Source organism: Numida meleagris, chromosome 5 (assembly GCF_002078875.1).
Source record: "Numida meleagris isolate 19003 breed g44 Domestic line chromosome 5, NumMel1.0, whole genome shotgun sequence".
NCBI classification, from domain to species: Eukaryota; Metazoa; Chordata; class Aves; order Galliformes; family Numididae; genus Numida; species Numida meleagris.
This window is the reverse complement of record NC_034413.1, coordinates 69651648-69675089: the sequence shown is the minus strand read 5'-3', so window position 1 is coordinate 69675089 and position 23442 is coordinate 69651648. Positions and strand designations below refer to the sequence as shown.

The 23442-nt window shown below is 47.8% G+C and overlaps 1 protein-coding gene across 3 annotated transcripts in view; it reads right to left on the bottom strand.

Moving 5' to 3' along the window:
• LYPD6 (LY6/PLAUR domain containing 6) overlaps positions 1-22429 on the bottom strand; it is a 30634-nt gene extending 8205 nt beyond the window's left edge. The window contains exons 1-4 of one of the 3 annotated variants that reach the window (XM_021400124.1): positions 21274-22429; positions 20510-20667; positions 1606-1785; positions 82-180 (exon numbers count right to left, since the gene is read on the bottom strand). In XM_021400124.1, coding sequence (XP_021255799.1) covers positions 82-180; positions 1606-1723 — 217 coding nt within the window. In that variant the 5' untranslated portion in view covers positions 1724-1785; positions 20510-20667; positions 21274-22429. Of the gene's footprint in view, positions 1-81; positions 181-1605; positions 2531-16866; positions 16993-20509; positions 20668-21273 lie in introns of those variants that run through there. The other 2 variants (XM_021400126.1, XM_021400125.1) reach the window with 2 other exon arrangements.

Here is a 23442-nt window from a genome sequence, read left to right as displayed (position 1 = left end):
TCGGCCCTGTCCCTGTGGTTTGGCCATGGAGCAGGTGTTGCAAGGGAGGGTGAAGTGAGGCACTGCCGTGTGCCTGCTTACCTCTCGGACAATAGACATCCGGAGCCCAGCGGTTGCATTCGTAATTATCCGCTGCCCTTTCGCAGGTGAAACATTTAAATCCATGAGGAAATGGCGTGGCTGGAAGGAACGAACTGTATTCAGTTAAAATGATCCAATTGAGCCAGCTCTGCTGTGTTTTTCTAAGGTACACGGCCACGTGTTTCTTTGTAGACCTATCTTATGACAGCCATAGCTGTCAGCTCCATCAGGATTAGTCCTGCTTTGTAAGAACCCTGCCACTACAGCAGCACCAAGAGGGCTCATGCATCTGCAGTAAGGGCTCTGTTCAGCCGTGTTTTCCCAGGAAAATTGCCTCCTGCCCACTTCAAAGAGCACTAATGCAAGCAGGGAGTGCTTGTTCTCTTGGAATCAGAGCTCACATCCAGTACTGTTACTTTACCAGGGTAGATAACAAAATATCCGATGGATTAAGTACTTCTGGATGCTGTCCCACCAAAAAAAATAAATGACCACTGTTGAAGGCAGGTTGATGTCCCTGAGGGGAAGAAAAATCAACCTGCTGAACCTCCAGTCATTAACAGCGGCCTCCCTCCTCCTTTATCTCACTAACGAAGAGCACAGCTTCCTAAGTGTTCTCCTGGCAGGACTTCTGTAGCACATTCAATACGTCTTCAAGGTGCTGCCACCATCTCAGAAGCCAAATGGTGACCGGGTCACCTTTATCTTCATGGGGTGAAGCAAGCTGAGCCTCTGCAGCCTCATGAGCCAAATCTTGCTCCTCACCCACCCCCAGAGTGGTATGGGCCAGACCCTATTTGGGTATAGGAAGTGGCCTTTGCCATGCAGGAGGGACTTGCTACATGTCAGCTGTCCTCCACTGCCCTGTCCCTCAGGGTAAGCACCATCAAGGCACTGGGAGCATCTCCGGTGCAGCTGATGCTGCACTAAAGGAACAGCTTGCGGTGGAACAACAGCACAGTACTGATGAAACTCGTGTCTCACCCTCTGAAAAGCCAAGTATTCCCTGGGAGCAGATGGCAGGCACAGCTCTAAAAACACTCCTGTAGAATTAAATCAAAACTCGTACATGATAAAACAAGCCAGCTATTAAAAGCCCATGGAAGATCTGAAGACACATAACCCTGCTACATCATTATTGCAGGCCCTTCTGAAATAATCACGGAGTGGTTTGGATTAGAAAGGAACTTAAAGCCCATCCAGCTCCAACCCCCTGCCGTGGGCAGGGACACCTCCCACCAGATCAGGCTGCCTAGGGCCCCATCCCATGAGGCTCACATGGGCACTCCTCTCAGGCCTGTCCAGGTCCCTCTGAATGGCAAAGGCTAAGAAGTCAGGAACAGTTTATACCAGAGATACACGTCATATTTCACCCACGCTCACAACTATTGATGTGCTTGGGCAAACTGCTTGGCCGCAGTGCCCAGAAACCCTTGAAGGAAATAATACACCAACCCTGATGCCCCCGCCCTTCAGTCCCCCCAGGCAGCCGTGGTCTGGTTTCACCCTGCGGGCCGTGCTTACTGGAAGGGTGGAGGTAGACGATGTCCTTCACCGTGAAGTCGCGGGGCTGCGCGGCCCTCAGCCATCCGGCCACGAGGCCCAGCAGCAGGACGTGGGCCAGCCTGGGCTGCGAGGCCATCACCCGCCGCGGCCGTGCTCATGCGGTGGCCCTGGGAGCGCAGCAGCAGATGGAAAGCTCACCTAGGGACGGCAAAACACAGGAGTGAGCAGAGTGCGCATTGTGCATCGAGCCTGCCCCACCAAACCCCCAGTCCCAGCGTAGGCAGCGGTGACTTCCTCCTTGGAGACGCTCAGAACCCATCCAGACATGGGCAACCTGCGGTAGGTGGCCCTGCTTGAGCAGGGCTTGGACCAGGTGGGCCCCGAGGTGCCTCCCACTGCAGCCATCCTGGGGTCCCTTTAGCTCTGCTTCCCAATCTGGGTAAAGGGCACTGCCCAACCATCCCAGCCTGTGAACGGCAGGTCTGGGGAGAGCCCAGAAATTGTTATTCTATAATGATGTAATGCTATTTAATAAATAAAACAGTTATTCCAGAGAGGTTGTCCAATGGGCATGATGCGACCTGCTGCTGCTATACCCAAACCTTTGTCTGGCAGAGGAGCATTTGCTACTCGTTCAGCACCCACGTGGGACCAGCAGCGCAATGGCGACTCGGGGCCTTTCATGCCTAGCTCTTATCTGGAAACAGCTCTTCTGTTAAAACACTGTGAAATCCATAAAAATACCGAGGGAAACAGATAACGCGCAGTGTGGTGCATGAACCGCTGTTACTTTAACATCACAGAGGAGGAAGTGCCAGTTTCCATTGGGTTTAGTCCACAGGTGTGCATCAGCCAAGAGGAAAATGAAATCATGATCAGGAACAGAACGGAAATAGAACAAGCCTCTCCCGGCCACGTGAAACCAAAAAGGATGAGGACAGGGGCTGCTGTGCGGTCTGCAGGGTGAGCCTAGCCAGAACCCACCTGGGTGAGGAAGCAGCTACATGCCTGCATTTCGGGCTCCTCGTGGCTAAATAACCCCGACCTGGAGCTTAATCCCCAAAGGCCCCGACAGGTCTGAAGGCAGCACTGCTCCCAGTCTGCCAACTCCAGTTTCTCCCCACCATACGTGCTCTGTGTTTCATGGAACCAGCTGCTGACCCAGCCCATCTCCTCATTCCCTTGCAGCTGTTAGCATTATTTTACATTTACCCACCTCAACTCTGGATTTCTGAAACAGACTGAGATATAGGTAAGGAGCTAAAAGGAAAGGCATCATACAACAATTCCAATTTTACCAGTATTTCGGGTATATATACTTGTAGCCACGTATACATAAGTTCTGTCCTTTGGGCAAAAATGCATAGTCGATATTAGTTGAAATTTAAGGGAATTCTGATATTTCATGGAGAGCAGGACACCAACAATCATTTTGAATAGAATCGATCAATCAGTGATTACCGCTCACGCTCAATCCCACTTTATACTCACAGACACGCAACAAGTAATGTCTTTTTTTTTCTTTTAAAGGAGACATCTATGGGTCATTGTGGACGCGACATAAAACCTGCAGAATTCTGTGCAGAACCAGTTTTCTGTTACCCTCTTTCTCCCCTCCAAATTATACGGCACGGCCTGTCTGAGTGATCCTGAACTGCAGGCTGGGGGAAGAGTCGCATGGTATTTAGATCATACAGTCTGTTTACCAAAGGTCCGAGGCACTGACACAGAAGCCCCAGTTAACTCAATCTTTCCAGCTTCACCGTCACCTTTCCGATTACTTCTTCCTGCCCTCTGCCCTGACATGCCGTGGTGGAAATTAACCATCGAGTTCCCCAAGCAGCAGCCCAATGGCCCCTTGTCAGGTCCCATTAGGGCAGTGGCATGTCAGCCTTGCCAACACCAGCGCTGCAGACAACGGGAGGTCCCCACCCCACTGCCTCCCCCAGCTCCGGGAGAGACATGCTGGCGAAGGAGGCAGCTGGTGTGAGGATGGGTTTGTCTGCTTGCAACTTAAAATTCTAAAATCATGAAGGTTGGAAGGATATTTGGGCTATGGAATGTGTCCAGAAAGGGGCAATGAAGCTGTGAGGGGTCTGGAGCACCAGTCTTATGGGGAGAGGCTGAAGGAATGGGATGGTTCCATCAGGAACAGAGGAAGATCAGGAGAGACCTCATCCCCCTGCAACTCCTGAAAGGAGGTTGTGGCAAGGGGGGGTCGGCCTCTGCTCCCAGGTGAGAGGGATAGGACGGGAGATGACAGCCTCACATTGCACCAAGGGACGGTCAGGTTGGGAACTGGGAAACATTTCTTCTCGGACAGAGCAGTCAGGCACTGGCACAGCTGCCCAGAAGTGGGGGGTCACTGTCCCTGAGGGTGTCCCAGAGCCGTGGGGATGTGGCACTGAGGGACGTGGGCAGTGGGCATGGTGGGGGTGGGTTGGGGATCTCAGAGGTCTTCTCCAACCTTAATGGTTCTGTGATCATCTAGTCCATCCATCATCCCATCACCACAACACCCTCTAAACCATGTCTTCCTGCAACCATCCCCTCCTTGCTCTCCAGGCCCCATCTTCAAATTTCTCTTATTTTACATTTCTCTTATGTTACAGCTGTCGTATCTTTTCACTTGTAAGATCCTGCATCACAGTGCCCTGAAGCAACATTTCTGCTGCCAGATAAATAAAAAAGCAGAGCAAGTGAAAGCTCCCTCTCCTCAGCAGGACGCATCAGCCCTGAAGTACAAAGCACAGCGTGTCAAGGCAGCAACATCTGTGAGAGTCTGCAGAGAGCACACTGCATCGGGTACACGTGCACAGCCAGCGGTACCAACGTGCACCATGCTGGGGTGATGTGTACTAGTGGTAAGCAAAGTCAAAGGAACCACAAGCAGTGCGATGCAGCACGATCTGCTCCTGGACACAACACAAGCAAGTGCTCCTTGTGGACATTAAAAGTGTGACTTTCCCAACAACTGCAAGAACGGTTGCACTGTGTTTTACATTTCCTCCATACTGTTCCCTTAACAACGGAAGAGTTTCCACTGCCAAAACTACAACGCATGCATTAATTTGTACCTCGCTACAGCTTCACAAACTGACCCCCAATCTCTATCTGTGCAATGTTACCACTGTCCAAAGACAAATGGGGATTAAAATTACAGCTGCTGTCTGCCCACCAGCACAAGTCAGCACCAGCTCCTTGGCTAAGACCCAGGGAATGGCCGAATGTGCCACGCTCCATCCAGGATGGAAGCTGCGTGCACCTCGCTGCATCTGCAGAACCCGTAGGAGCTCCTGGGAAGGGTTCACTGGCTCTTCTCAAACCCAGCAAGCAAGAGTAATGAAACAATCAAACACAATTAGTGCTCAAATTACTCCCAGAAACATGGTCAATCTAATCTCCTTGCTGCTAATTACAAAGCCTGGAGTTCATTGAGCTAAAAGCCTGCATCCTGAGGCAGTGCAGGGGGTACAATATGTTCCCTCCCACCCTCTTCCCTCCGATCCAACCCAGTCTTTATCTAAAGATGCAAAACTGAGATATTTTCATTAGATGACCCTCACTGCATGCACCTTAACTGTGACCAGTGGGAGGCTGAAGTTTTCTTTGGACTTCTACAAAAGGTTGTTTTAATGAGATGTTGTACAACTTCACTTATATATATATGCATCTCCTGATGATAGTTCAGCTTTGGGTAAGAATGGAAGAAAGCTGACTTAGATGTGTTTTAACTGAATATTTCAGATAATCAGTATTTGACTACAAAAAAAAATAGCTTAAAATTCAGGCAGGCCGTAACATTCATCAGCAAAAATACAATTTATGGAAATTAAAATCTGTCAAACTGAGGTGAGAAACTCATGGTGAGAGATAATTCGTTCCCATTTCACTCCACCGCATACAACTCATTCCTATTTTATTCAATGCAATATCCAAACCTGTGACTACGGACAACTCTGAATTAGCAGAAAGATGGACAGGAATGGTAAATCAGTCGGAGACCGAACCTGCAGGTTTCTGCATGGCAGGAGGGACACCCCGAACTCAATGGATCTGTCTTAATTTGGGAATTCCGGCGGGCGACCTTGCTGATCCCGAGGCCGGTGCACGGGGCTGACCTCAATGCGTGGCACCCAGACAGCCCGGCTCCACGCGGGCGGAGGGAAGGAAACCATGCATGAGCACAGAAATCCTGGGATTTTCCAGCTAAGAAAGAAGCCAAAAGGAGAAAAACAACCATCCAGGGAGACTGGGCCCCTCTGTGAGGTAGGGGGACAGGGTTTGATTGTTAAATGCTCTGCTAAATAAATGCTACGTTCACTGGGCCTGTTGCCTGGTTGGACCATGCACTGGGTACAGAAAGGCCCCAGCCCCCTAATCTGCTCCAGATGGGCAAACGGGGTGAATTTCTGTATGGCAGCGGCCATTGGGATCACCCCAGCCATGTCCTTCCTCTTTACCATTTTAGGCAAAAAAAAAAGAGAAAGTGGGAAAGGGGAACAGAAATTTCAGCGTGTCCCCAACAAAAAAAAACCTAAATAAATGAAGAGACAAGTTAAATAGCAGCAGCCAACGGAATTTAAAATACTAAGGCATTTTCCGGAGGTTACGCCTAATAAAGCACAAGAGAAAAAAGAGAAGCCCAAAGCCTCTCATAGGTCTGCAAAATGCAAATTGTGAAATCATAAGGGGGAAACCAACAGCGCCGATGACAAGAAACTTCTCTTGCTGATGAAACTTGCCCAGGACACACGCATCAGCGCGGCATTAGCAGCACAGAAGAGGTTACCGTTAAAGAGCGAGCCGCCGTGTCTGCCGCCGTGCAGCAAACTGTGCCTTAATAAAACCATACATCAATCTGCACCATTGTGTCCTCGCTCTGCTCCTGCCTCCGCCCTCAGATCTGCAGAGCCCGTTGTGACAGTTCTTCTCGTCCATCACCTCGCACATTTGACATGCTAGATTAGGCACCAAACCGCAGGCTGCCCAGCATCCACCCAGCGCCGGGACGGAGGGGCTGAGAGATCTGCCCTGAAAACGTGCTCTTGGGGGGATGAAGACATTTTGTCTTGTTGTGAACTAACTCAGAGCTCAAGCTCTCCCCCCACAGAAAGGCTTTTTCACCCAAATCCATGCCAACATCATCAGCCCGTTGCTACCCTTCACAATGGGCGAGGTATTAATGAAGGCGCTCGCTTTGCCCGTTCACGCCGCCGTGCTGTGTCCTTCTGCAAAACAACCCAACATAGCTCTGCAGCAGCTAGTGACCAGCATGCAGCAGGGCTCTGGGCCATGCAGTTCACCCAGAGTTCACACCGCTCTTCGGCTCCCGACCCACAAGTGGGTTTTGGCACAGCACAGCACAAATACAGTCTGGGCATCCAATGCTTTCGCTCGTTCCCAAAGCACATCCGAAACCAGGCTGAGGAGGAGGAGGTGCTGACAAGTGCAGCCAGCCCTCAAGGCAACTGGAAATAATTGGAAACGGGCTATTTCCAGCCCCATGCTGCAAGCACCCACATAACATTTAGTAAACAACGAGCTGAGCCTCAGACAATCGTCCTTTAGAATAAGCTTCCCGTGCCCATTTTTCTCTTGATAGAAAAAGTTCATCCCCATCAAGCCAAGCTAGAGGTGGCATCCAGAGCCCAGCTGGTGCACCCAAATAAATACGACCTTCCTCTCACCCTGTTTTGTTATTAGCACTGCCACCCCCTTTGCTCTACAGGGACCATAACAAGCGCTGTAGGAAGTCTTCCCTTGCACAAATTTCCATAATTTGTCACATTAAAAAAAAGTAAAAACTAAACCCATTTCCTAACTTCTATCAACATGGAAATGAAATTCTTTTCTTATAAAGATTTTCAAAAAGTTATTCCATTGCAATCCCTAGATATAAATAGTAGAAACATTAGATATCATGTAAAAGAAACTCAAATTAGAAGTGACCAATTAGCACTCTTTAAGCTGTCTATTCCATGCACGGAGTGAACAAACTCAACCATTTAGCACCATTAATTCATTAAGATTTTCAATAGCTTTTCCAGAAAAACACGACTCAGCAGAACCCAAAACAAACAACCTTCCTTTGCTCTGTAAAGCTTGCAGTTATCTGAATTCAATTAATTATTTGGTGCCTGTCCCTCTGGGAGAAAAAAAAAATCATTTAATTCCTTTATTTTTCCGACTTGTGGGTCAAAAGGACGACTAAAAGACAACAATCCTCTCCACTGTGATGGGAAGCTATAGACATTGTTGAGCCACAGAGGTCTTGGTGAGATGGGGTGCTCCCTGTGCCCACCCATGGGGCTGCACAGTGCTCTTCTATGGGCAGCCCTTTATCCCTGTAGCCATCCTCCCTTGTTAGTAATGTCAAATGCAGCTCTCATCAAAAATACTGCTGTTGTATGACACGGTTCAACAGCAAAGCATTCCCATGATCATCAGTGTTAACACATCATAAGACCGATGCACATACATTTCTATTTGTTCTTTTTCAGTAACAGTAAACCAAGGCACTGCACAGAGGTAAATGCTGTTGCACCAGAATCAAATCAGGTTCTCATTCTCCTGGATTTCTCATAGAACCAGACCTACTCATTGGTAATTAACGTTGGAGAATGTTTTGTTCTGCTGTCCTATTGTTACTTTAATCTGAAGCTCATGTATTATGTACTACATCAAATCTTGGTTAGCTTCAAGTCCAAACAATGGATAGGAAAGGTGAACCTACAACGTCTTGCTGGCTGACGCTTTACCAAAATAGCAAAGTTATATTCACGTGGTCTTTGTGTCTCATGGCAGAAGTAATGCACACATGAACAAAGCTACCTAAAAAAAGGGCAGGATGACCACTGGAGGTCTTAGATGAAGGCAGTTATGCCTGCCCATGTCATTCAGCTGACGTACTTCAGTGTCAATGGATCACCAGATGGCATTTTTTACATATGATGCTAAATAAAATGCCTGGTATCAGGAACTGGTAGCTGAGGTAGACCTTCTCCAACAAACCTCCCACGGAGCCCTCTGCACTGAAGGTTTCCCTGCTCCTTTGTCTGCCTCTTCATCTGCTCTGCCTTTTGCCAGATCCAAGTGCCTCATCATCTTGGCATTAGAAAGCTGAGTTTCCCAAGGTACACGGTGTTTATGGAGTATCATCAGTAATTCCAGTGTCTGCCAATACAGAGATGTTATCTGCAGCAGAGCTGAAGAATGCTTCTAAATCATGCTCCAACTCATCTGCCTTCAACGCTCACCTACAGGATGCATTAAAGCCAAGGGTGTTCTCAAAGCATGCCCCCCTGATTTAACCAGTCGCTCAGTTTTCACACATGAATCACCTGGCGTTCTACAGGCCACGATATATAGCTTTCATTATGTCACAGTTGACATTTTCACTGCTGGAACACCATGATTTACTGGTTCTCATTAGCCCCAATCCCCACTCTCAGTCCTATCCTCAGCTTGTTGGGGAATACTTGTCTGAAATGCTGATCTGATGTGAAGATGCACTGCTCTTCATCTCCTAATTTCTCTAAAATTGACCTTTTCTGACAACCACTTCCAACGCTGACAGTAAGCATGTATCTCCATAAATACCAAGTCTGTGAGGACATCTCCTCCAGCCTCGGGAGAAAACAGGCTTCTCACAAAGCCAGTCCCACAACCATAGGCACAACACTGCTGCATTTTTACCACAGCAAACAAACACAGAGGAATATCTGACACCAAAGAAAACCATTTTAAAAAAAAATAACTGAACTGAGACTTTGTACTATTTCATTTTCCAACTCAAGAACAAGGCCAATATCAGCATTAGGCAATGGGACCAATACAACCGGAGGGACTAACTTTTCCCACAAAGGCACTATTGGTTGAAACTGGCTTTTTAAAGCCATCTAAAAGGCTCCCAAGTCCAGAGCACATGACCTCACATTTTAAACTCTCTCCAGTTTCTTCAGCATACACATTTACAGTTGCAGGATTCCATGACGTTTCCCAACAGCCTGCCAAAAAGCTGCCGACCGTACCCACAGGGCTGCTGCCTGGCTCCAGCTATCGCAGCTTCTTCCATCGTTCTGCTGGCAACCAACCAACTCTTCCAAATTCCTTATCTGCAGATCGTATTGAGATCAAACTCTGAACAGAAATGTTCACAAGCACTGAAAACAAACGCCTCAGAGCAGCGAGAAAAGCTCAGTGGCTAATATGGGCCTTGTGCTGCTCCTTCTTGGAGATACCACGGCCTGACCCAGCCCTCAGGCATCACTCAGTAGATAGTAGCTTACTTCTTCAAGCCAGTGGAGAAGCTAACAGGGAGATGGACTAAAAGCTCAGAAATCTTGCAAGAGCTAAGGATACACTGGAACGTGTTTGATAAGGGGAATTCCACATTGCTTTCTGTGGCACTCATTAATTTCCCATTTACATGGTATTGGAACATCTTGAAAAATTAAATCAGGCCAAAGTGCTTACAGAGAATGAAGGCCTCTCCAAGAATATTATATACTAAATGCAGATGACTCTACAACATCTACAACCATCATCACCATGCTCACCAACAGCTATACATTCTGACACTGAAACACTGACTTAATTTCCACAGCGTCTGGGTTTGCCACAGGTCACTAGCTGTAAAACCACCTACAAGTCTGCGCTGGGTTCTAATGGAGAAACAGAGCAGAAGGAATTTCTGTTTTCCTTTCAGGTAAAACATACATTCACTGTTAATATCTCAAGCTACCAGTGCAAGAAAAATGACTATAATAATTGAGAACGTATTACAAAACAAGTCAATATTATAAATAGATAATAAATGTATCTGATGAGATCCTACACCGGAAATTGTGATTGCAATGTCTTGTAGCCAGGAAGAGCTGTGCAAGCAGCCCTTCGATCACAAGCCCTGGGCTTTGCAGAAAGCCCACGCCAACTTCACTCAGGCAATTCATTTGGAAGGTAACGATGCTGCTGAGGCCACCAAATCCAAGAGCTGTGTGCTGTATTGCTCCTTCTACTCTGCCCAACACCAAAACGCTTCTGATGACTCATTAAGGGGCAGAAGGGTCCATTTAGAAGCTCTTCCCTGTCTTACCCATCATCATCCCCATCTGACATCACTGCAGACAGCTGGTTTTATAGATGCCCATTAGCATGTTCTGTATCTTCATCCAGATTTCAAAGTGTCATCCCTCCACCCCTGTCCCCATTCCTGTTTTTTCCCTTCCTTTTCTCCTGTGAAAACCAATTCATGACGCATGACTCCCTCACAGGTAGTTCCCCTTCACAATAATTATTCTCCCTGCAGTATCAGCAGTAGAATCACAGACCTCTTTGCTTACCTACCTTCATACAATCATAGAATATCCTAAGTTGGAAGGAACCCATAAGGATCATTGAGTCGAGCAAGGCTAAGACTCCTGGGCTAAATAAAAATTAATAATAATAAATATTGCTTATCCTGAGATAGAAATACTGCAAACAGCATCCCTCATGTACTTCTGCACTTTCAATAAATACTCAGTACTATTCAGTGGAAGTCTGGCAGGTTCGGTTCTATATTTGTTCGAGTTGGAAGGGACCCTTAAAGGCCATCTGGTCCCACTCCCTGCAGTGCACAGGGACACCCACAGCTCCATCAGAGCTCGGAGCCCATCCAACATGACCATGTCTGCAGGGACAGGGCACGACCACCACCCTGGGCAACTTGTGCCGGTGCCTCACCACCCTGACTGTAAAAACCTTCTTCCCTATATCCAGTCTGGATCTCCCTTCTTTTAGTTTGAAACCATTTCCCCTTGTCCTCTCACAACAGATCCTGCTGCAGTCTGTCCCCTTCCTTCTCACAGTCCCCATTAAGGTACTTTAAGGATAAAGCCTCGATAACTCCAAAAACACGTGGATCCTGAACTTTCCACTAGCAGACTCTTCCCTGGCCCCATTCTCTGCTGTTCTGGGGCTCACTGGATGCCATTTAGCTCAGCCCTGTGACCAGCAGTGCTCAGCAAAACACCTCGCTCTGGACTCAGGGCTTCCTCCCTCCACCACAGCACAGTGCTGCAGAAAATGTACCTTTCTGCAGAAGAACAGGTAACCGAAGAGATCTGGGTCTGCCGAGATGCGCAGGATAAGGCGTGCGGTAACCAAGGCTCCCGGAGCAGGGCAACAGGATCCCTCCCAGCGCCTCATAAAGTTATACGGCGGCGTGAGAGGCACAGGAATTAATTAGAAAGCGGGTTTCCGTGTCTGATCGTGTGTCTGCTCTTTGTTTACAGGGAGGACGGGCACTGGGCTGACTCCTCTGAAACAGGATGGCCCCTGTTGCCCTACTTACACACTGATGGGAAAAAAAAAATGCATTGATGAAGATAAGACTTTCACAGAAATGACAGAAAAAAAATTGCTAGACAGCAGCTTGTGGAGCCTGCTCTGATATTTGTGCCCTGTGGGTCTCCGAAGCCTTCCACACTTTCTCCCCCGTGCAGTATAACCAAGAGAAAAGCAAAACATGCGTTACTCTTCCCCAGAGGATTTGTTTCTTCCAGACTCACCCACTATACAAATAAAAAAACACTCTAACAATTAAATGATAATTTAAAAAGAACTCAACTTTACACCAGAAACTAAGCAGCCACAACTCTAAGCTAAGCTTCCATAGGGTTGGGGTTGGACTTGGTGATCCTGGAGCTCTTCTCCAGCCTTAATGGTTCTTTGAAACATTACTTTAAATGGGTTCTTATCAGCCAGAGAAGATTTATTATTCTCCCCAGCAGCCCTCCTTGGGGCCAGGGCTGCGAGCCCTCCTGCAGGCAGAGCGTGGGACCCAGCTCGTCCCAAAGTGTCAGGAAATTGCCTTTTTTTCTTCAAACAGAAGAGAAGAAATTAAAAACACGACAAGCAGCCACCCTCTGTTATGACAGAGCTGCACGGATATTTCAGCGTTTGATTTATTATCGGAGGGCTTGGCCGCTGCAAAGCTCCGAGCCACGCTGCTGTGCCAGAGATATGATGTCACATCACTCCATTTCTGACTCCCTGCCAGTTTGAGCAGTGATGCTAAATGAAGCCAAAATGAGCTTCCTGTGCTGCACTCAAAACAAAAGAGCGTTTTTACAACACTGCCCTCGGGGCTGATAGAAATATATACATCCAATTCAAGACAGAGTCACCATCTTATCATATTATCGGCTTCATCTCGCACAGAACAGAAATACAGTGTGGGATATGACATAATGTGACTATTTTTAAGCCAGCACAGACAGACACAGAGAGGCTTCCAAGCAGGGCAGGCAATGACCACGCTTGCACACAGGGAGCACATGACGCGGGGCAAGGAGATGTAACCTCAGTTCCAGTTGGAGACTGAAGAGCTATTATGGGCTTTGAATTACAAGAAGTCATTTGGACCTTGATGTAACGCCACTGCCATCCAGTCTTCAGCACTGTAGACACCCAGGGGGTTTAACCACATTAAAGAGTACAACTGCAAGTCAGATTTGGAGGTGATCTGCCAAGTAGATGTTGCAGTTCTGCCCAACCCAGGCCATGGCTACTTACCCTTATAAGCATTTGGTGTGCCCAAACGCACTCTGTTAGCATCTCTCTGAGCAGAAGTCATAGGGGATGCCAACCCTGAAGGAACAGGCTTGGTAGGTTTATCTTGTGCAGTCTGGGCTGGGCTCATCAATGGAGCATCTTTGCTTCAAAACATGGCCAAAGATTAGGTGACAGAGCATCCTTGCTTCAAAACACAGCCAAAGATAGGGCGATGGAGCATCACTGCCTCAAAACATGGCCAAGGATAGAGTGATGGCGATGCTTTCTTTAAGGAATCCCACTGTTTAATTTGAAGTGTCAGATACAAAACCATCAGGTCATATGGAAAGTGCTGTACCATATAGCTAAGTCTCACATCTTGCATGGTTTGCCTATGGGACATGACTTTTCTGGTACTGCAGAAGGCAGTGCTGCACACACAACCACGCATGATGTCCTCTGTTCAACGAACCCAACAAGGCAGACTCAAACCCCAGGGGATGGAGCAACCAAGGACTGACCACAAAGACACCTGGACCTCCCCAGAGGCCCATGGAGATGCCACGGCCTGCTGGAGACTGCAGCTACAGCCTCAGTCCTGAACAATGAGTGCATTTTAATGGACTCACTGTAAGATACTGTGCCCCAAAAAACATAAAGTGAACAGACAGAGACCTGCAGGTGCTTAGGATTTTAAAAGAGCAAGCAGGTACTTAACATCTTGAAATGTTGGAGAATAATGAGAAAAAATCCAACAAATGGATGGTGATCAGACAGATCTGGTGGCTCAGACCTCTAACTGGCGGCCCTGCCCCGCCAGATGCTGCTGACAGCTGCTGAAAGCACATGCAATCATTTCAAGACAAATCACCTTGAAAGTAATCCTCCCTCAAGAGAGCTTATGATACCCAACAAATGTAAACCGTTTTCAGACATCCATGGAAAGAAGAGGATTGTAAAGGTCTCAGAAAAGCAATTACGCAGTGAGGACACTGATCAGAGAGAAAAGCTTTGTCTTTAGACAAAGGCTGGGACCAACTATTGCAATTATCAAGCATACTAGAGCAAACAGGACAAGATCAGCTAAGGGGCTTTCGTTCTGAAGGAATTCTCTGTTCCTGAAGATTCCGTGTGCCCACCTGGCTGGCAGGTATGGCCCCAGTGTCAGAAATGTGAGCATCTGTGGCCAAATCCATCAAAATAACACCAGACTGTATCTGGAGATCCAATCTACATCCTTCTTCTAGCAAATGAATCTGTCTGAGAATTTGTGAAATGCATTTCCTGCTTACAAACAAGCTACACTGAACCGAAATGGAAGAACACGCTACAGCTACCAACTCCGCTGAAGACATTGTCTGAATTTGTTGGGTAACAGCAAGAGTTCAGCTCCTCACTTGGCTCCCTGACTTAGTGTGATGTGTTGGTGTCCCCAGAACTGGGCACCTTCCCACAGCTCTGTACAAGAGATGGACAAATGCTTTTGCACAAAGACACTCACCTATTCACAATAGCAACACGGAAAGGTTGTTGCGAGACCTCAGAACTTCACATAACACATCCTGTGGATGGACATCTGAGATGAGACCGCTAAATGCACAACAGTCCCAAGTCAGAAGTGCTGGTTCTTACCTTGGTCCTAGTTTCTGGAACCTCAATATAATTTTCATTCACTGGCATCACCAGCAGAGCTTTTCATATCCATTTTGACCACCAAGCCAAGCAAGCACCCTCCAAGCACAAGAATTAAAAGAAAAATCCTGACAGAAAGAGCACACACCTTGCATGGCAAGCAATTTGGTGTATGGTCCAAAGCACCAAGACCTGTCCTAATCACCTCGAGCTCATTAATTTACAAAGCTTTGGCCCAACTCTAGCAGCTAGCAGATGATCAAGCTTTTAGTTGATGTGATCCAAAGTAATCCACTAAAAGGCATTTAAAAGCTAGCTAGAAAATAAGTATTTTTTATACCATTAGAAGTACTAAAAACTTTTAATGCCACCAGACTGTCAAGGTGAGGGAAACAAGTTTGTTACTTGACTTTTTGTTCATGTGAAAGCTTCATCCATGTGGATTTCCACCCCAAGCACCACCAGCAGTCAATGCACTGAGTCTCCCAAGGCTCACCCAGCATCTCCGAGCCCTCGTGCTGGAGAAGGGCAGACAAATAACCTGATGCAAACTGCCTTGCTGCTTCTTACTTCTTTTCATTGTGTCCTCAGCACTACTTCCCGAGGAAAGGAGGCTTTTGCCCTTACACCAGAGTTTCCTCTCCCTTCCCCACCAAAAGCAGCCCTCATCAGCTCCAAAAAAACCAGAGGTTGGCTGTCCTTGCAGCCTAACACCAAGCTACACACAGCATCATTCCCTGCTGAAGTGTTTTAGCGTGTATAAACTTCTCCCTTTTTTAAATGGGTGAAGATCTCTTGGTTCAACAGTGCTCCTGGCTGCCTCACCTGAAGGTCAACCAATTAAGTCGTACCATCGAAAATCAGTGAGGGAGGTACACAGAGGCAGCTTTATAAAACCTCTTTTGATCTGGGAAAAGTAAATTTAATAAAATGACAGTAAGAATGTTTAGAACATTTTACAGACACGTACCTCTGTCCCACATCAGCTGGTAAAGCGCTATGTGGTTTGGAATAAAGAAGATAAACTGTTCTTGAAAACATTTAAGCTTGCATAGCGAGCTTGCCTAACGCTGCTAAACAACTTCTAAGACTTTTCAGTCCTTAAAAGCTAAATAACAAACCAGGACCAGGCTCTGAGCAACCTCTCAGGTTCACTGCAGGGGAGTTGGACTACATGACCTTTACAGGTCCCTTCCAACTCTAAGGATTCTATGAAACCCACATATGTGCACTCCTCACCCAGCTGAGGAATTAAAAGGAGGAGGACAAGGGCACTCAGCCTTCACCCAGGTACGGGGACCAGTGGGGTTCTCACCTCCCAGAAAGCGCTCCCTGCAGGCGACTCCCTGTGATGCTCCTTCTCTGAAATTATTGCTCCCACTTGGACCAGCTCCACCCCCAGCCCCGTGCTGGGTGAGCCCGGATCCCCGCGCCCTGGCTGCGGGAATGGCCCGGTGACTTGGGAGCACGAGGGCACCTGGAGAGATATTCACTGCTTCTATCTGCGGGCTGCCAGCTGCCTCCTCTGCGGTTGAGCCCCAGATGTTCGTCTGGGAAGAACGCTCTAAGACCAGTGGGGATTTCCACCAAATCCAGCCCCCTGCGCAGTGGGCTTTAGGCTCTATTAACATAAGAATCTATTAACACAGGAATCCCAGGAGAAGAACACTTCTTGGCTGAATATTAAGGCTACAGAAGTTTGAGAACGCTTCTCACATTTCTTTCTCATCGGTCTCCACAAAAAAAAAAAAAACAAAAAAAAACCACCGGATAGGTGTGGTACAAATAAAGTATGTAAAAATTACTTAAACTCCTTTAAATCTTGATCTTGAAGGTCTTTTTCAACCTGAGAAATTCTATGATTCTAAACATCTAGACACGTAAAACGCCACAATAACCGTATTGCTCAAACTGGACGTGAAAACCCAACAGTGCTCATACCACAACCATAGACAGCTCCAGCCTAAATCAGCTGCACATCGCAGCTATCAGGCCAATATTCTGCCTAAACACAGCAAAGCTGATCAGTTCAGAGTGAGCACTGCTGCAGTGCAGGGAAAGCCTTCCAAAGCCAACCCGAAGATCGCATGATTCACCCTGAGCACTCACCAGCACAGCTCAGTGGTCGCAGGAGCGGGCAGTTTCCACTTGTTGCATCCAAAACAGAGCCCACACGATGCAGGTCGGAAAGGCTCCAGATAGTCGGGGTACCGAAACTGAGCTGCTGCTCCTTGCAACGTTGCAACCCAACTGCTGGAAGCCAACGAAGCTGTGTGACTGCAGCAGCAGATGTGCACACCCACATCTTAAGATGCTGAATTTTTACAAAGAACTTCCTTTATTTTAGAGACAATAGATATTGTTTCCAGTCACATCGGGGTTATTTTGGGAAACAGGCTCTCCACACAATTGCCCAAATTAGCTCAAAAAGAACACGGGTGCCATTATTCAAAATGTCTGATGAGTAACCCAGCTGAATCTACATTGTTTGCTTCAAGAATCACGCGTGCCGATACGAAACCACAAGCAGATGAAGACGTGCACAGGAAAGCTTGGAACTGGCAAGCACCAAGAAACGCAGCAGTTCACATTTTGGGTTGATTTCCCTCCTCCTTCCACCAAGCTTATTCCCAGACGACTGCATGGAACACCCTCACAGCTCGGGGAGCATCGCTGCACACAGGTTGTGCACGCAGAACGTGCACCCTGCAGCCCAACAGCCCACGTAGCTCTGAGACGAGCTCTGCAGGCGTCTCCCTGCAGCAGCCCAGCAGAACGGCACCGGCTCCAGCAGCAACGCAAGCATCGTTTCCTACTCACTAATGAGGAGGAAAAAAAATCCAACACTGGCACAGCGGCAGTTAGTGTAAGTTTCTGCAGTAAATCATAGGCTAATGATCAAACTCAGGCATGCAAGTTTAGTTTAATTTTGTTTTTAGGAATTTTTATAATGTCCTTGGGCACTCTGTGGCCATACGTAATAAGCTCTAACTTAGGCGAGCTCACATGCATGCAGCCTTCAGCATTCCTAGATGTAAAACAGCAGCAGAACAGCAGGGTCAGATCTCCTCCAGTCTTTCAGCATCAAGTTCTTCACTGCGCTGTAAATCCATTTCCAAGTCCCAATAACTCGGTTCATTAATCTGTTGCGCAGCAAATCCCTTAGAACGGAAACACCTCTGTCAATGCAAACCCAAGTCATTCTGTAAACTGCCTGACTCCAAAACATTTACGCTCTGGTTTTGCCAGCCAAATACCTCCGGTGTACGCGGGGCCAGCTGACAGGCAGGCAGCCACCCATACGCCATAATTGGTCTGTGCAACAGCTAATGAGTTGGAAGTAGGTACACACAGAGGCAGTGGGTTGGCTGATATAAAGGAACCACTGGCAGAGTTTGATGATGGAAATTGATGTAGTTCTGTTTAAAAAAAGGTGGGTATACAGGAAAATAACGACAGGCCAAATAAACTCCCCAGAATCTAAATATAACTGATACACACCAACACATAAAGAAGAAAGAGAAGACAACGGCATTTTTACTTACATTTGACTCAGTTCCTCCCATCTCTTCCTATCATATCTAGCACAAACCCTGCAGGATATAAAAACCAGGCACTGAGGCATGCCCCTGCCACAGCTCACTCCGAATGCACGACACGTACCCCCCGCGTCCCACATCCATCCCAGTATTTAACGTCCAGGAGGAGCCCTCCATGGAAAACACAGCTTAGTGCTGGAGCATATGGCGGCCACGGGATCAGAGCCACACTCCCTGTGAGTAGGTCACCCCACACAACAAAGAAAATGGGGAATTCAGCGGGGGGGGGGAAATAGGCATATATGGAAAAATGGGTTCGGTATGGCTATTCTAACATTTAGCAAAATGGTGAAGAATTTTCAGCTTTTTTTCAGGCTCCCCAACATGCGGGCAGTCTTGTCGTTCAAACTAACTTGTCCTCCCGTGGAAATAAAGAAAACGATGAAATCAACATGGAATATATTAGTGCTCACACATTCTTCTCTAATTATATTACAAGAAGGTATTGTCTAATGAAGAAATCTATCCGTAGTGCCAAAAGAAGTAACAGCAATTCTATCTTACCACCTACTTTGCTCTGTTCTCACTCAGTAAATGACTTCTTACAAAAGGAAGATGCCTATCAGCAATCAAGATACGCAACATTTTACCCAGCCACCCTAGAATTAGAATAAGCATTTGGTTTCAAGGAAAATGAGCTCATTTTAACTAACGAGGAGTTTTACCGAGCAAACCCTGCGCCGGGCTCGGCATCGCTGCACCACGAGCTGTCTGCCTCCTCCAACACATTGACCTGTCCAATGCTGCACACAGCGTGGGGCCAGGACAGGGCTGGGGGTGAGTTACAGCTTACTGCCATCGGGTTTGTACAACAACACCTTGAGGGTAACACAGCAACTGAGTCAATGCTGTATGTGCTGACCAAACCCCCGGGGTCTTACAGTGGTAGGAATCCTGGACCAACTTGGGTTTTCACTGGAAAACATCAATCCTACTCACGATAAACAGAAGACAAACAAACAAAAACATCTATTTCTGAACTGCACTGTAACTTCTGCTTTTTACACTGGAGAGTCTAAGGAAATCGGGCTCCAGATCAAACACCCGAATGCCAGATAATTAAACGAGGGGATCGCTGACGCATAAATCAAGTTTTAGATTCGCAGCAAACAAGTATCCTTCTGTAACCCAACCAGGTCAACTTTTCAGACTTTGTATTATGTCAGCACTGGCCTAAAAACCCAATGGAAACTGGAGGGGTCAGGTTCCCTGCCCGCCAGCAGGGTCAGGCCCAGGGAGCAGCCCGGTGCGACCTGCATGGCCGTGCTTGTGCAAAGGGACATTTCCACGGCAATAACGCGTTAACTCCGCAGGCCCTTCTGAAGGCACGTTAATATCAGTGCCACTCACGCCATGACCTCTGTTGTTTGGACTTCTGTTCCAGCCGTGGAAGTTCACAGTCTGTGATAACCATGGACAGAAGCTAGTAACCACAGCCCCCAGCACTGCATGGGCAGCCAGTGCTGCCAAATCAGCAGATATGCACCCAGTAACGCATTGCATTAGACACAATGGGTATTTCTTCAGGTACTACCACGATTTGTGCAAGTATTCATGCCTACACACATTCACCACTAAGGAAGTTTTCAAGATGCAAAAGAAATCAGGTGGCTGTAAGACAGAGCTACATAGCGAGCCTCCCATATTAGCAAGTGATGTGGTTTAGTGCTTCCCACCCCACTCGCCACAAAACATAACCATCACTAATAAACAGCCAATACTGCCTCCAACGGAAGCATTTTTTTGGCAGAAAAGAGGGCATGCATCAGCTACAACTGTAAACAATTATTTTTCTAAGAAATCTATTTTTTTTTACACAGCAATAGGGCATTTACTCATAGATTTTTAAATAATATAAATGAGTGGAAGCTCTTTTACAATGCATTCCTCCTTGGCAGAGTTCTGTTTAACTACTGCATTTGCTTTTACTTTGAAAACAGTTGGTGAAGAACCACATTTTCACGGGCACACGGAATCGCACCCAGCCCTTGTCACCCGGCCAAATCCAAATGAGCCGTGCAGAGCAGCACGAGCCGGGCACGGAACGCGCATTGCTGTCACTATTTGCTCACCCAACCGGCACAAAACATTCACTTTTCCATCATAATGCAAAATAAGGAAAGCAGATATCACACACAACACGGGAGCAGTACCTCTGTGCCATGTCCCGTGGCTCAGGGGGCTCCCGTTGTGCTCTCAACGCCGTGGGGACCCGTCAGCATCCTCATCCTCCTGCTGCTTGCACCGCTGCCAGCCCTGGGTTGGGAGCTCAGCCCCGCTCCGTCCCGCGCCGCTGCCGGCTCTACCCTGACTGGGGAGGGAAACGGGGATCTCAGCAGGGCACAGCCTGTGCTGAGCTCGGGGTTTCCTTTATGCTTTGTTATGAATGAGATGCTAAGTTAGTTCAGGCACATTTATATATATACATATGTATGTATGTATATCTGCGCACAACTATTGCCTGATTTAGTGGGTGGCAACCATGACCATGGCAGGGGGCTGGAAATGCATGATCCTTAAGGTCCCTTCCAACCCTAGCATTCTATGGCTCTATGATCTTTAAGGTCCCTTTCAATCCAATCATTCTATGGCTCTATGATCTTTAAGGTCCCTTTCAATCCAATCATTTTATGGCTCTACGATCTTTAAGGTCCCTTCCAACCCAACCATTCTACGGCTCTATGATATATAACCCAACCAATTATTATTTTATTATTCTACTCTCTCACAGAAGTCTTCCCTGCCTTAGGAGGAAAACCTACAGATGGCAAAGTGTAAATTCAAAGCACGTTCCACTGGAAGCAGAACCCCAGCACAGACAGGTGATACCCTGAGCTTGCACAGGTCGCTGTATGGGGTGGGGGGGCAAGGAGGGGGGTCACAGAAGGCAGAGGGGAGCAGCCCCCATTGTACTCACCCCAGCAGCTCCAGCGCTGGTGCAGCCGCTCCAGAGGGACGACAGCAAATGCTTTGCTCCGGAGGGAGTGTCCTCCCCGCGGTGAATCAGGCTGCCTTATCCCGGCATAATGTTACAGAACGCTCCGCTCCTGCAAAATTCCGAACGCCAGGCTGCGGGGTTTCATCTCTTGCCAGTTTCAAGTGGGTTTTGTTATCATGCAAAGAATGTAATTACGTACGGCTCGCTGTATTCAGGGCTGTTTCCCAACAGGGTGAGCATAAATATCGACACGCATGTAGAGGAGCATGACATCACGTCGTAGTGCAGCTAAGTGGCTTTTAGATGACAAGCAGTGCCCCGTCCTTGACAAAGCAAAGATTAGATAAAGTATTGGACAGGAGCCACGACTGCCGGCTTCCTGTACCAGCGCGGAGTTTAACAACACAATTTATTTCGGTACATTAATTAGTCATGCAGAAAGCATTCAAAACAGACGAGCAGACTCTTCCCCCCGAAGCACCGGCACTAAGTCAGGCACGGAGGAGCAGCGCAGCCCGTCCCCGTCCCCAGCCCTGCACACACCGGTATTTCCTGCTCCCTCTTCCTCCCTGCGTGTCATGGGAACGCAACCTGCAGAGCGCACGCTCCCGAGCAGCCCACGGACAAGGCCAAGGGTATTTCTGTCCTCTGTGTTTCCAGCACCACCAGGCGTGCGCTCCTCACTGGGATTCCATTCCCAAGCGTTGCTCCGTTGGCACGATTTTTGTTCGCTCACCAGTGAGGCTGCCAAGTCAGACCCACAAATATCGAGGAGCTGCTGATTACTTACCTACGCGGCACCTTGGAAATGGAGGACACGTCTTTCTCTTAGGGTTACTGTGGTACAAATGTTGGTTTTGTAGATTCTGCGGTTTTGCAGAAAGAATTCTGCGCATAGGGCAGTGCACTGCCCGGGGAGGAGTACCCGGGGATTACCCACATGTTTCATTAAGTGGCTGTAGAACCGGCTGGGGCACCTCGGGCACTGGGTGCTAACCATGGCCCTATCTGTGATGGCAGCCTCACCCCAACACACAGCAGTGAATCTCCCAGCTGATGAGAACAGAAGGGTGGGAGGGGGGAAGACGCTGAGTGCCACTATCAGAAGGCCAACCACCCTAGGACCAACTTCTTGATTCAGGTCTTTGAGAACAAAAAAGCCTAATCTGATCAACAGGACTTCATAACTATTTTTGTATCCATTCCCGCAAATGCCGTTAATAGGAATAGGCTCACCTGGCTGGAGCATCCAGCATTGGTGATCACCCCAAGGACTCAGCAGGGCAATGGGGTCTGCATCCCACAGCACTGGCACAGGGCATGGAAGGACCACCAGCAGCAATGAGCCACAGCCTCCAAGTGGATGCTGCTCTTTGTCACACCAAGCTCTGGTTAATCCAGAAAAATCAAAGGCCAGCTGTTACTAGTTCTTATGAATTCCTTAATTTGGAAGCCTACATGAAAGAGTTAACAATCATAGAACTGGTCGGTAGCATTGGCTCTGCTGGTCACAGATCCTGTTTTGGTCTGTAGGGTGTATGAATTGTGAACATCTGTTCCTTCAGAAATGGTTTGAGTGCTTTTTTTTCAGGGCTGTGGATGCTGTGACTCTTTGTGCACTATGTAAAAATAGATCTCCATGTTCATAGATCTTCAGACACTTTCTCATTTCCAGGCATGAGAACACAGTGCTGCTTAGCAGCTCCATCACTGCAGCCTTTCAATGCAGTTTATTCATTGCTTGCTTGTGATGGTTTCTGAGTGTCCTGCTCACAGCTGGTGAACACGAAAGCTGTTTCTCTGGCTGCAAATAGCTCACATGAACAGCAGCATGCATCTTAATGCTGCTGCATCAGATCCCTCACTTTCCCTTAAATGCTGGAAAGGAGCTAACCAGGTCTATTCCCCTATTCCACTGGAGGGTCAGGTTGGGCATGAGGAACCATTCCTTCTCCAAAGAGCAGTCAGGCACTGGCACAGCTGCCCAGGGAGTGGAGTGGGTCACTGTTCCTGGGGGTGTCCCAGAGCCGTGGGGATGTGGCACTGAGGGACTTGGCAGAGGACATGGTGGGGTGGGTGGGGTTGGGGTTCTGAGAGGTCTTCTCCAACCCTAACAACTCTATGATTCCATTGCCTTCTCATTTCACG